At 40.0% G+C, this 14515-nt stretch overlaps 1 protein-coding gene and 1 long non-coding RNA gene across 2 annotated transcripts; one reads left to right on the top strand and one right to left on the bottom strand.

Moving 5' to 3' along the window:
* Nucleotides 1-1153: 1153 nt before the first annotated feature.
* Nucleotides 1154-11370, bottom strand: rfk (riboflavin kinase). Its single transcript, XM_020926953.2, has 4 exons — nucleotides 10834-11370; nucleotides 6238-6389; nucleotides 4185-4287; nucleotides 1154-1593 (listed from the first exon to the last, which is right to left on the bottom strand). Exons 1-4 carry the CDS (start codon nucleotides 10913-10915, stop codon nucleotides 1430-1432), a joined length of 501 nt encoding a protein of 166 aa, XP_020782612.1. The 5' UTR covers nucleotides 10916-11370; the 3' UTR covers nucleotides 1154-1429.
* A 32-nt stretch (nucleotides 11371-11402) lies between these two features.
* Nucleotides 11403-13876, top strand: LOC129411221 (uncharacterized). Its single transcript, XR_008633194.1, has 2 exons — nucleotides 11403-11685; nucleotides 13510-13876. It is a non-coding gene; the product is annotated as an uncharacterized LOC129411221 (long non-coding RNA).
* Nucleotides 13877-14515: the final 639 nt, after the last annotated feature.

The raw sequence follows: 14515 nt of genomic DNA, 5'->3' as shown, positions 1-14515 counted from the left end.
GTCTGGTGTAATGATAGATTTTCTTCGGGTGTTTTTGTGAGGAGAAAAATTCAGTTTGTCGACTGGACAAAAGTTAGTTTGGTTGAAGACGTTTCGCAGCTCATCCAAGCTGCTTCTTCAGTTCTGGTCAGACGCTGGTGGACACTTCCTTATATCTGTCTGCAGGGAGGAGTGAACTACACTGAAACTAACACACCTACTTGTTTACAGTTTCTGTTAGTTAATTAGGCCTACTGACCTGTACAGGGTGTTTTGTGGAGTGGGTAAGACTGTTTTTAGTGGCAGGATAAACTATGACCATTGACATGCACTAGTCTAGCACCAGTGACCTCTGCAAATACAAGGACTGGATGGAATATTTTAAAAAAGTGTCTCCACATGTGACGTCTCCAACACTCTGGCTCACTAGGAAATGAGGTCCTATGTCCAAAATTCTGAACTGTTCCTTTAAAGGAGGAGATTGAGGAGAAGGATGAGGTTTTTGGGGTTCATGGCGTTTTGTGGGGCACCAGCAGCAACGTCCGTAGAAAGGATCTGTACTTCACTGACACGGAGTTTAGACACAATTTTCGTCTGACGAGAAGAACGTTTGTGTACATTTGTGACGTGTAGGTGTGGTGAACGTGACCTGTCCGTTCACACTGAAGTCGCGTGTCAAAAGATCGGATGTGTATTGGTTTTAGGAGCACATATCCAAGTGTCCTGGGTCGCATTTAAAAAAAATATATAAAAAAATCGGATCTGTGTCGTTCAGACTGTCATTAGAAGATCAGATACAGGAGCATAGAGGCGGATTTGGGTCACTTCAGGCTGCAATCTGAACGTAGCCTAAAAAAGGTGCACTGTGTAACTTTTCTGGTCTCCATGGAGATGTTAAAACTTTACGTGCGTCAGGTTTGTCAATCTGTAATGGTTATGTATCGTTTTGTATTTTGCTTTTGTATATTTATCGGACAGAATCTTAGAGCTTTTAACCGTAAAAAGGGTTCGAGTTGGGCCCGGGAGAGATCTCTAGATTACTCAAACATGTATGGGTGACATCTAAAAACGTCTTGAGGCAAGTTTTTGATGAAATAATGTGGTAAAGAGCTCAATTTCGCAATTTTCCTGAAACCTCCACCTGAAAAGTTCCACGGTGCAATTTAACACGACGTCAAAAGGACCAGTTTAATTTAATTAAAAAAAAAAAAAAAACACAGTTTACAATGAACAAAATGTGAAATAATAATTTACATTTTCAAATCACTGAACACCATGAAAAAGATCTGATTCCAGTTCTCATTTATATTCGCGGATCATTTCCTGAAAAAAAGGTCCGAAAACATGAACAAAACCGTCAGCTGCAGGTGAGTGCTCGTCGCCATGGAAACGTCTGAAAGTAAAGCCACGGCGGCGGTCGAGGTCAGGAGGAGGAGGAGGAGGGTGGTGGTCAGTGTCCGTTGATGATGCTGCTGTTCCCGGCTGTAGTGGCGGCGGACGGGCTGTGGGGGGCGCTGCTGAAGAAGTTGTCGGTCTTGAGTTTGAGGTGCTCGGGTTGGTCCAGCTTCACTTTGGCCTCCTCGATGTCGCCGTTTATGGCCGAGATCAGCGCGTCTGCGGGCGAGAGGAGAGAGAGAGACGCCGTTACAGTGTGTGAACGTGTTTAAGACTCAAACGAATCACCGTATCGGAAACGATCTGCGTCCAGACTAGGGATGGGCATTCGATGAAATTTTCTTAAACGATTAATCATTAACGTTTTTATATTAAAATGATCATCATTATTATTACTATCTGCACTACTAATCTGCATAAATAAATTCAACTTTACGACATATAAACCTAACGACTCTAGAGCCACATCAGCCCGTTTGACATTATAATGTGTTTAATTCAGTTTTGTTCAACTGTCACAGAAACAAAACTTAAAACCACATCGCTAATTTTCATAAACTAAGCAAAGATAAAACTCCAGCTCTTGTGTCGCTGATGTGGTTCATTTCTGTTGGATTAAAAGACATGACTCAGGTGAATACAGGTTAGTGTGACCAGATTTGCGTTTGTCAAAAACCAGGACACCGTACGGGGGGAGGGAGGCGGGGCCTCGTCATCCACATTGTGCGACTCTCACCTGGAAAAACTTTTTCCCACTGGACACAGAAACATATGTGCTGCTTTATACACTGTGCACATGGACTCACACTTGTCCCAACGCAACGGAAAGTGTGGAATTTCTTGTACAAATCATCGTTAAATCCACATTTGTGCTTCGGTTACGTTGCAGACTGATCGACCACTGTTTGTGTCTCGCTCCTTCTGATGCAGAGACACATGTACACACCTGTTTGGTCACGACTACACACAGCAACTTACATTCGGTTTGTCGATTAAAATTAACGTAATCGATGAAATTCTTAATGATCAATTATCGATTAATCATGCCCATCCCTAGTCCAGACACGTCGTTTCTGTGTCGGTGAGCCTTCCCTACATCGTGCTTCAAAATGTTCCTTCAGCGTCTCTGGTCCAATCCCCACACGTTTATCATGACAGTTAGGATGTGTTCAAATTAGAGACGGGCAAATAAGTCGGAGCTCCGGAGCACGTCTCGCTCTTTCTGAAACAAATTGTTCTGAAGCTCTGCCTCGGAGCTCGTCTCGCAGCAGCCGCTCACGTGACCAAAGTGTAGAAGCATCGGTCCCTCCCCCGACTGCTTCACTCTGCATGTCAATCACTTCAGTGTATCGAAGCGTTTGATTGGCTCGGCGAATGTTCCGCTCTGCGATTTGTTCAGAGCACTTCTGTGATTTGACAAGCGCTAAACTGCTACAGTATAAAAGATGCACCAATATTTCTTAAAAACGTTGGGTAGTGAGGAGTATTGTGTGACGTTAGTGGTGATTTTGGCGATTTTTGGCATTTTGTTTCATTTTCGATGGCGTCTACAAGTGGAAAAAAGTGATCCATGGTTTGGCATCACTTTGATTTAATTCCACCGAACAAGGCAACACCTATTTTCTTATTTACAGCATGTTATTTATGTTGCTCTGTACATATTATTTTAAATCATCATTATTGTTGTTGTTAGGTACGGTGTCGCTCTGCACACAACTGTTGTCTTATGTGGTTCATTTCTGTCGGATTAAAAGACATGACTCAGGTGAATACAGGTTAGTGTGACCATATTTGTGTTTGTCAAAACCAGGACACCGTACGGGGGAGGGACAGGTGGGGACTCGTCATCGACATTGAGCGACTCTCACCTGGTAAAACTTTTTCCCACTGGACACCGAAACATACTTCATCGATGCTGAGAACACCTGCGTGACAATGGTTAAATTTGTCCACTAGAGGTCAGTGTTTCTCCGAGGCCTCAGACATGTTGAAACATTTGAGACATTATTGCGCCTGACGTGTCACTGCTTCACGAGGCTCCGTTCGCCCGTCACTAGTTCAAATGAAATGAGACGTTTACTCCACTGACTCCACGTCTCTGATTAAAAATACACATGGAGGATTTTTGACGGACACCGCAGTGGTACAAATGACTTTGTACCAGCTGTTTTAAGCCGGTCTGACCTCGCAGCATTAGGATTCGTTCGCTCGACAGTAGGTGGGTATTTTTTTATTTAATCAATCGCTGCTGTTTGGTCGAGACGTATGTAATGCGCCGGAACGCTCAGTAATGTCCAAGTAATTGCTGGCTTCACAGCTCGTCTAGTGTATTCTGATTCCTGACCTGGTCACTGGAGAGAAATTAAAAACCTGACATGAACATCAACACTGCACAAAACTTTATCTGTAGGTGGATTTCAGTTTTGCTCGTGTCTCTCGTGGACATGTTCAGGATTTGTTAAGTAAATTGGTGATTATTAAAAGGTTTTAAAATGGCAATTGTTCTACAAATTTCAAAGAAATACCGGACGCACGCACTCGATGTACACTGGAATGTGTGACACGGCCGTACGCACGTTTGACCAGATGAGCAGGTCTAAATGAGGCGTTACCGTGAGAACTTCACAGATCTGACCTGTAAATTGGCCTCGTGGCATCACCTGCTTGTCTCCACGGAGATACAAAAGTTAAAGGACATACTGTGGAATATTCCAGACAAAGAAATGACACAGAAACAAGCAGCTGTCAGATCCAGTTTGTATCTGGATGAGGAGGAGGAGGAGAGGAGGAGGAGGAGGAGGAGTATTTACCTAAAGAGTCGAAGCTTCGTTCTGGTCTGATGTATCCGACCAACACCACACTCAGCACCTCCCCGTAGAAGTCTTCTTTAAACGTGTGGATCACATGAGTCTCCTGCACAAACACACAAACACACGATCAAACCTGGGGCTGTACAGTTAAAGCTTTTTATTTAATCTTTTCTCCATTGTGTTTGTATCGATCCTGCGTCTGACTGGATCATTTGTCACATGTTCCCCTCCTCTGTTCTCCGAAGCTCTTATCTCTCACAGACACAACTGCAACTGAAGTCTACACCAGAGCTCAGAGCGACTCACACTGAACATCACGACTAAACCCTAAACACTGATATGTGCTGATATAAAAGAACAAATGTGCGAGGTCGGTCTGTCCCTCACTGCCCTGGACACGGCAGGATCGTTATTCAAAGATGGATTACTTTTATTTAAATTTTACTTTTTTCAACCATCGCCGACACATTTTCATACTTGAGATCAACTCATAGTCACTTGTTACATTTGCATTATAAATTTGAGTATTAAGTAATCACAGTATAATTTAATTTCTCCTAGGACCCTTCTAAATCTCCCTCTGGATCCGTCCGTATGAAATCAGCTGTTTTGTTGTCTTCCCTTATAACAAGCAATTCATGTTTAAGGCTATTAAAGGTAAAGGTAATTTAACCTTGCCAACAGCTGGAAAAGTCCCTAAGTTCCACCAAAAATGACCCGTGAGAGCTCATTGTCAAAAATTCCGTTTGAAATGAAGGAAGTTAATAGTAGATGTTTTTATGACTTTAAACTAATCAGAATTTGCCAAAGTTTCTCTGGTAAAACATGTATCAACATCTAACTGTGCCCACACGGGGAACCGAGGCTCCAAAGAAGGGCCCAAAAAGATCACATCTGGTTTATGACCATATTTGGGACTCTACATCATCCACATGAAAACTCAGAAAAGTGTGAGATTTGTGTCAGAAATGGTCATTCTCTCAAATATTCAGGTTCAGCAGTTAGTGTGTAAATATCTGCTTGGAGTAAATAGATCTTGGACAGGAAAAATGGAAAAAAAAATGACCAAACCAAGATTTTGAGGGCCACCCTTAATAAAAATACCCAATATTTGACAAAAGATTTCGTATCTTTGACCAAGAATCTACACTAATACACATGTTCATCTTCCTAGCTCTTTTTTTTAATCAAGTTATGGTCTCTCAAACATGTTTATAAATTAAGGTTTCCAAAAAAGTGAGCATGGTCCCAAAATTTCAACGGACTATAACTCATGAACAACTGAAGGGATTAAGGTAAAATTTTAGATTCTTCCATGTGGTAATTTTAGACATTTTTTTCAGCCAAATCTGAGATGGATCATAGGGGAGGGCGGCTGATTTCATACGGACTGACCCAGCTCCTCGTGTGAGAAACAGGACTGTGTTTACGTGTAAGTCTGTAGACAGACGCGAGCACATGATCCTGAGTCTGATCCTGGTCACAGACGTGGAACAAACTCTGGAGTAAAATTCTCAGAGGAAAGAGACTCTGAGCAAACGAGCTAATCTCTGACCCTCGTGGATTTTATAATGTGGACATTTTAAATCATAATGCTGATGCAAAATTATTTCATAAAAGAAACAAATCCACTGACTTCCATGTTAAAAGCTCTTTATGAAATCTTGTCTGCTTGTCTGATAATTTACTTTTTTTTTTTACCTCCTCTTTGATCAGTCTCTCATGACACTAACTACATCACACATGACTTTATAATTCTGACCCTCGAGTCAACTTCAGATTTTCCAAACCACATGGAAAATCTAAATATTCTCTGCTCTTTTAGTCCTGGAGTTTCCAAAGACACTGACTAACTTTACTATTTAAATGGTGCATTATTTCAAAGGTTTAGTCACACTTATAAAATGAGAAACACACAGACTGGGCCCTGAGGGATTATTCTACACACACGAAGTCTGACGCATGAATAAATCCAGCTCAAATACTGTTCTACTATCAATACTTCTCTGTGTGGTCGTGTAAGTGCACATAGAAGCGTGGTGCGTTCACGGACCATGGACTTCTTGGTGTTCTTGTAGTACGGGTTCCAGCCGATGCTCATGACCATCTTGTAGACGTCTCCGGAGCCCACACAGGCCCAGCCGTAGTAGATGCCCGTGCTGATGTCTGCGGGCAGGTGCTCCACCACAGAGTCGGGGAAGTTGGCTGAAAACACAACGTGACAATTGTGACGGCGTGATTAAAATACACAGTTTAACATTGGTCAGAATCAAACTGCCTCTGTAAAATTTAAACATGCTGGACAGAGACTCGTACAAAAATCATGTTATTGTTGTCAAATTTGAGTTTGCAATTTGAGCAGCCCCTCTCAGACCGTTTTTTCAGTGCACCTGCAGCACTAAGAGAGCACACAGAGTAGGGATGGGCATGATTAATTGATTAATCGATAATTGATCATTAAGAATTTCCTCAATTACGTTCATTTTAATCGACAAACCGCATGTAGGTTGCTGTGTGTATCGTGACCAAACAGGTGTGTACATGTGTCTCTGCATCAGAAGGAGCGAGACACAAACAGTGGGTCAGTCTGCAACGTACCGAAGCACAAATGTGGATTTAACGATGATTTGTACAAGAAATTCCACACTTTCCGTTGCGTTCGGGACAAGTGTGAGTCCATGTGCACAGTGTATAAAGCAGCACATATGTTTCTGTGTCCAGAGGGAAAAAGTTTTACCAGGTGAGAGTCGCTCAATGTCGATGACGAGTCCCCGCCTCCCTCCCCCCGTACGGTGTCCTGGTTTTGATAAACGCAAATCTGGTCACACTAACCTGTATTCACCTGAGTCGTGTCTTTTAATCTGACAGAAATTGAACCGCATCAGCGACACAAGAGCTGTAGTTTTATCTTCGCTGAGTTTATGCAAATTAGTGATGTGGTTTTAAGTTTCATTTCTGTGAGAGTTGAACAAAACTGAATTAAACACATTATAATGTCAAACGGGCTGATGTGGCTCTAGAGTCGTTACGGTTTATATGTCGTAAAGTTGAATTTATTTATGCAGATTAGTAGTGCAGATAGTAATAATAATGATGATCATTTTAATATAAAAACGTTAATGATTAATCGATAATCGATTGTTAATTCTTCCGACGATCGATTAAGAAAATTTCATCGAATGCCCATCCCTAACACAGACATAAGCCACATGGGAATAGAAAAGAAAGTACGATCATTTAATGTTGAAAATCACATTCTGTTGTCTAAAAGTGTTTTTGTTATCATCATGGTACTGGAATCAGTATTTGAGTATGAAATCTATTCATTTCAAACAAGACACTGTGTGATTTGACAGTAGCTGAGGGCCTGTCCACACCACAACTTTTTTTGATAGTAACGGTGAAGTTTGTATTTGCTTTGGTCTTTCGTCCACATGGAGGTGGGCGAAAAACTGTTTTTTTGAGAACGGGATCTAGAGTGGAGAAATCTGAAAACGCTGGCGTTGTATTGTTGCGTGGACGAATAAACCGCAGCTTTTGGAAAACGATGACGTCGCGACCCCGTCATCGTCAGTCCTCCGATGCAGCGAAGGCAGCCCTTGAACTGGCCTCTGCGGATCACAAGACTATTGCCGAAATGTGACAGGTGCAGACTACAGGGTCGCTCCCGTCGCCCAACAACCGAGACTCGCCGCTAACCCTAATGTTAACAACACGCACCACAGATTACACACACGGATCAAGAACAAAGACTACACACTGGTAATTAAACTGTTGGATTTTGAGACCAAGTTACTCTAAATTCTCATCAAAATCTTATGGCTAAAAAAAAAAAAAGGCTATATTTCTGGGACACATCTAAAACAGACTAAATTACCTAAAGTTAATAAAATGGTGATGAGATCTGTATTATTAAATATTATTATCATTGTTAACAGCGCCACATACAGGTATGGCATGTGTATTACTTTGTTTTCACTCAGTGCTCCATTGTCGTGTCGACGTGAATATTTATTGATCCGACACGTGTGGGGACGCAAAAAAATAAAAATATCCAGGAGCGTTGTCGTGTGGACGTAGCCTGAGCCTTTCTCTGACGGAGGACAGGAGTCTGTGTGTCTGTGTTTACCACTAATTACATTTACTGTGGTCAGTTTGATAATCAGTAATAACAACCTCAGAGCAGATGCAGAAATGTAATTAAGAGTTTTATCACAAAGATTGGGTCGTTTTAAAGGGGTTAAATGCACGAGAATGACGTTGACATTTTGGGGCTTTATCAGTTTGTAAATAAAAAAATAACCACAGCGTTGACTTGTCGGCCAGTGAAATTAAAATTAAAACGCTGCTCTCAACTGTACGGAAGATTATTTTTGTTTCATTAAACTTTGAATGCTGTTGAAATTCTCACTTTGAATGTGAATAATTTTTTATCTGAAATTTTACATATACATTTTCAGTGTTTAAAAAAAAAAAAAAAATTTAAAAATCACCTTCTAAATATTCAGCAGAGGTTTTGATGAGGTTAATTCAGCACCATTTCTTGTTTTTTACTAAATTAGATCGGATCATTTTGGATTGATTCCTAAGGTCTTGGATCTTTCCTGCACATTTTCATTCACTGCAAATTTTACACTGTTGAATTTTGGCTGTCGAATTTGGGGGCTTGAAAATATTAGTGCTGAATATTTACAAGGTGAATTTTATATTTTGAATTTTTAAAAACGCTGAAAATGAATACTTCAGAATAAAAATGATCCAAACACTTATTTTCAGAGTTTAAAAATTCAAATTCAAAATCCGAAATGACAAATGATCTTCCACATAACTCATTATCCAGATGATTCATTTGTCATCATCAGTTTTCTTCAGTGAAACACCGGCTGAATGTCTGAATGATGCAAAATTACAATCGTTGCCATAGTGATTAAGAACATAACTTATTGTGTATTGCTACATAATTTTATTTTCTGAAAGGGAGAAACTAAAGTCCTGAAAATGTTGCTTTTAACAGAACAGATCGTGAGTCTCAGTGTCTGTGGCCGTGACTCGGTCTGTGTGTTTAAAGTGAATTAGACGTAAGTGCATTTGGAAGGAGCAGGGACTGAGGAAAAATGATAGAAAATGCTATTTATGCTACAATGATTATGGTTTATTTATGTGCTTTATTTTACTTTATAAACATACAAATTAAGCCTACTATTACCAGAGACAGGCACTTACACTTATTTATTTATTTATTATTACAAGCAGATTAATTATAAATCAGAAAAATAATTTACCCAGTTAATTAGGGATGTAATAAAACCTGAAATATCGTGATATCGTATCGTCAAAAGTCTCACAATATATCGAATTACAAATTCCTTTGCTTAAATACATGGTTTTATAGTAGCAACAGTTTATAAACATAAGAACTACATATCCCATGATTCATTTCAGTGCAGACAACATGAAGAAATATGTTTTTAGTTGAATTTTTGGGACTATGACGGTAATAAATCACCCCAAAATCTTGTCAAGGTATTTTAAAAGCAAAAAAAGTGTCCCATCTACAATTATATCAGCCTCTCAAAAATATCGCAATAAATATCGTACCGTGAGATGCATGTCGTGATAATATCGTACTGAGAGATTTTGATATTGTTACATCTCTAGAATATGACAATAAATGTTGTAACAATTGACTGGTCAAAGCATTTTATAAGTCTACTATGTATAATATGATAATATCGTGAGCTTTCCCAACAATATCGCAATAAATATCGTACTGTGAGGTTCATACAGTGACAATATCATATCATATCTTTACACCTCTACAGTTGATATATAATTTTGATTTGTAATCATCTGCACTCTGTGTGATTGTTACACATTTACCTGAGTAATGTTTTACAGAAATTGTACTTTTCCGAATCATTTTCTAGCAGCATACTTTTACTCCTTCATGAGTAATGTTTAACATTTGATAAAAAGTTGTTCTTCCTCTTCCCACTGTGAGTGAGTCTAAAGTAACAAAATCTTTGTGTGACAATATGAAATGATTTATGTTACTTGTGGCTCCTTCACATATGATTTAGACTTGGACAAACTTTAGACTTGCACTTTAGTTTGTCTCATTTTTGTGTGTCTTTTGAAAATACACGATTTTGTGAATTATTTAATGTTTAGTTCTTCAAATTACATAAATGTTAAAGTAGAAATCAGATGTTATGTGAAGATAGTTACTCTTTTACTTGAGTAGTACTTTTCTCAAATACTTTTCTACTCTTACTTGAGTTTCTTGGACATCCAGTTTGTACTTCTACTTGAGTAATATTATTTTGAAGTAACGTTACTCTTATATAAGCAAAATATTTGGCTACTTTACCACCTCTGACCAGTAAATATTTCTTTTAGAGTAGATTGTACCAGTTACAACACTACTGCAATATTCATGGGTTCATCTTTCATTTATAGGCAACATTTTCATTTTTAGTATTTTTAAATTGTTAATCTCTATGGCAACGGTTCTAATTGACTTCATCCATCTGAAGTCCTTGGATAAACCCGGAGCCTCCGTGTGCCCGGGCGTGCGCGGACGTCATGGCCGCGGACGGAGCTCTGTGCCCGGGCTGTCTGTGGAGGCGGCTGGGGGAAGGGGACTCACCGGTGGGAATGCCCAGCTCCTTGCTCCCTCTGCCGAAGCCTCGCACCACCTCCCCGCGGCAGAAGTACGGTAGACTCTTCATGCCTGTGCCCGGGTCCCGGCGGTGGAAGAGCGCGGCGGTCGGTGCCGATGACCTCGAATGAACGACACCAGGAAGTGGCGCAGCGCAGCTCGATCCGACTCGCTGGGACTCGGCTGTAGTTATAAGGTGAAGACACGGGATTTTACGCGTTTTTCACACCGATGTTCAGTGATTATTGACCCGGGGAGCTCCTTCACCCGCGACGACCTTGGAAACACGCCGAGCTTTTACACAACGGCGGCGGGGGAACGTTCACCTGTTGGCTACTGAGGCTAGCTCCAGATATCCGCGTAATAAACAGGCTGCTTCTGGACTAAAACGCCTTTAAATAGTCCCCGTGGTCCCGTCAGCGCCGCTCGGTGCTCTCGGTGTCTCTGGTCCCGTCCTCTGGTCCTGTCCTCGGGTCCTGGAGTTGGACTTTTGCGGGTCACAGATCGGTGATGTTGTGACACGAACCTAACGTGCACCGCCGCCGCTGCTGGTTTTACATCCCGGACGCGTCATGACGTCACGCATCACGCGGCGCAAAGGGGGCGGGGCTTTGAGGAGACGTGACTCAGCGTAAATGTGAATGAAGAATCGAGAAAAAAAAAAACTGGAGAAAAATATAATAAAATCGATTTACAGTGTTGGGGAGTAACAGATTACATGTACCAGAGTTACTTAATCAGAGTACAAATTATGAGTAACTGTATTCAGTTACAGTTACTGATTCAGTGAGTGGTAATTGGATTACAGTTACTTTGTTGGAATAAATGGATTACACAGAGGTATTTAGCTGTTTTCACATTTTGGGCTAAACCAGGACTAAACCAGGACTAAAACAAGTCTAAACCAGGACTAAACCAAGACTAAAACAAGTCTAAACCAGGACTAAACCAGGACTAAACCAAGACTAAACCAGGTCTAAACCAGGACTAAACCAGGACTAAACCAGGTCTAAACCAGGTGTAAACCATGTTGTGTGGACCGTGTCTCCTCGTCTTCTATCAATAATATTTTTAGTAAAGTCTGGGCTTTTTATTTTCTTTTAGCAGACAAAACATCTTATGCTATAATATCCTCGTCTTTGCTTCTCTACAGCAAATCAAGTAATCCAAAGTATTCAGATTACATTACTCACTTTAAGTAATTTAATGGATTATGTTACAAACTACATTTCGGGATATTTAATCTGTAATCTGTAGGGGAATACATTTTAAAAGTCACCTTCACAACACTGTCGATATTGATAAGTAACACATAGCAATTTATACATTATTTAATATTAATACATTTATTAAATATATATTTTCATAAATAAATGATCAATATGCCTCAACAAACAATGAATCAAGAATCATAAAGTGTGTAAAATCTCTCAGCCGCCCAGAATTCATGGCAAAGGAGAAATTAATTTCAGCAACTGGACAAACTTTTTCGAAAACGGTCGAAAATGTTTCGCAGCTCATCCAAGTTTCTTCTTCGTGTTCTGAAGTACAGAAGTTCAAGACAAAGTCAAAACTTTTTATATCACATTTTTAGTTGATTGATAAACTTCTTCACTTATCACTGAATCAATTATTTATTTGATTTATGAATTTGAATTAATAATTTATAACTTTTCTGTAAACCAGACCTGGGCATTGTACAGCTCAGGGACCACACACGGCTCTTTGTTTGACTCTGACCGGCCCCTTTAAAATAATTTGGGATTACAAAATAAACATACTTTATAATTTTACCTCATACATGGACTAAAGCTGCATCGCTTTTATTTTAAAGGTGTGTTTTTAAATGACATTTTTTGTAAGGCTGCCTCACTTTTTGCTAAGTCATCTCTTACCAGTCTGACCAGAAATACTATTGAGTTATAATACAGTACAATGAGTGAAGTATTTTGGCTCGGCCCTCTACAATATTTTCCGTTTATCATGTGGTCCCATGGAAAAATAATTGCCCACCCCTGTTCTAAACTAAAGTAAAAATAAACTAAAGTTGTTTTTAAAGGTCAACATATTCTGCAAAATTGACTCTTGTGAGCTTTAAGTCATGTGCTTTATCTAAAACAGGGGTGTCAAACATACGGCCCAGGGACCGGATCTGGCCCTTCAAGACCTTTAATCTGGCCCTCGGCTGATTTTCTACTAAAATATTTTAATTATATTTTCTATTAAAATATTGGTAAGTTTCTGTGGTGTTTATCACAGCAGCGTCTCCAGCGTCTCTGTACGTGGCCCCTCCCACCAGAGCAGCACAAATGAAGACTTGTCTCTTTCCAAACGCTTTTAAAGGACGATCGTTTTGACTGTTGACCGTGACACCCTCATCAGCAAAATGTCAAAAATGAGAAAAGTGGAGCCGAGTGCAGGATTTTCCAAGAAAAATGGACTTCATCAAATAAAAAAGATTTCTGTAATAGATTTGAGTTTCTCTGCACAAATATTTGAACTTATTGTTATTTTTGGGGTTTATATGACATGAGTTTTCTGATCCAGCCCCTTTGGGAAGTAGGTTGGATATGTCTCCCCTGATCTAAAACATACTGGGAGTTGTGTTTTGTTTCATTCACAAATGTTTGATAATTCCTGTGTTATTATGCTGTACTTTCTCAGAAGACTGAAGTTCATCTGCCAGAAGTTCCTGCTGATGTTCTACCAGACCGTCATCTCCAGTGTCCTCTTCAACGCTGTGGTCTGCTGAGGAGGAGGAAGTCTCAAGAGGAAGGACGCTGGGTGGTTGGATGAGCTGGCGAGGAAAGGCTGGATCTGTGTTGGGTGCAGAGCCTGACTCATTCACATCATCATGACGCAGCACCATCAGGGAACAGGAGAGCACCTGTGGAGAGAGTCTGTTGTCCTTGTCCTGCTCTGCCACACGCCTGTACAACGCTTCACTGTAACTGAACTGATGTTATTCTTATTATGTTATTATTATTATGTATGTACGGTCCTTCGGGATAATAAAGTATTTCTAATCTAATCTCCAAAACTTAAAATGTTCTGTTGCACCCATAGACTGTATGTATAAATGAACAGTGTTGGGAAGGTGATTTTTAAAATGTAATCCCCTACAGATTACAGATTACACACACCGAAATGTAGTTTGTAACGTAATCCATTAAATTACTTAAAGTGAGTAATGTAATCTGAATACTTTGGATTACTTGGTTTGCTGTAGAGAAGCAAAGATGAGGACATCTTCACATAAGATCTGCTAAAAGACAGGCTTAGTCCTGGTTTAGATCTGGTTTAGACCTGGTTCAGATCTGGTTTAGACCTGGTTTAGACCTGGTTTAGATCTGGTTTAGACCTGGTTCAGATCTGGTTTAGACCTGGTTTAGACCTGGTTTATTCTGGTTTAGACATGGTTTAGTCTCGGTTTAGTCCTGGTTTAAATCTGGTTTAGATCTGGATTAGACCTGGTTTAGTCCTGGTTTAGTCTTGGTTTAGTCCTGGTTTAGACGTGATTTAGTCCTAGTTTAGTCCTGGTTTTAGACCTGATTTAGTGTCCGGCAATGAGTGGAATTACCGAAAAAAAAAAAAAAAGGGATATAGCCCAAAATGTGAAAACAGGAAAATACCACCGTGTAATCTATTTATTTCAACAAAGTAACTGTAA

The sequence above is a fragment of the Boleophthalmus pectinirostris genome, unplaced genomic scaffold, assembly GCF_026225935.1.
Source record: "Boleophthalmus pectinirostris isolate CB_2022bp ecotype Guang Dong unplaced genomic scaffold, ASM2622593v1 HiC_scaffold_4, whole genome shotgun sequence".
Classification (NCBI taxonomy): Eukaryota; Metazoa; Chordata; class Actinopteri; order Gobiiformes; family Gobiidae; genus Boleophthalmus; species Boleophthalmus pectinirostris.
This window is presented reverse-complemented; position numbering and strand designations above follow the sequence as displayed.

Excerpts from the sequence above, each read along its gene's own strand:
- rfk (XM_020926953.2), bottom strand. The coding sequence starts at position 10,915 with ATGAAGAGTCTACCGTACTTCTGCCGCGGGGAGGTGGTGCGAGGCTTC. Across the intron at positions 6,390-10,833 it reads GGAGCTGGGCATTCCCACCG|CCAACTTCCCCGACTCTGTG; the intron begins GTGAGTCCCCTT and ends TTGTGTTTTCAG. Across the intron at positions 1,594-4,184 it reads ACGAAGCTTCGACTCTTTAG|ACGCGCTGATCTCGGCCATA; the intron begins GTAAATACTCCT and ends TCTCGCCCGCAG.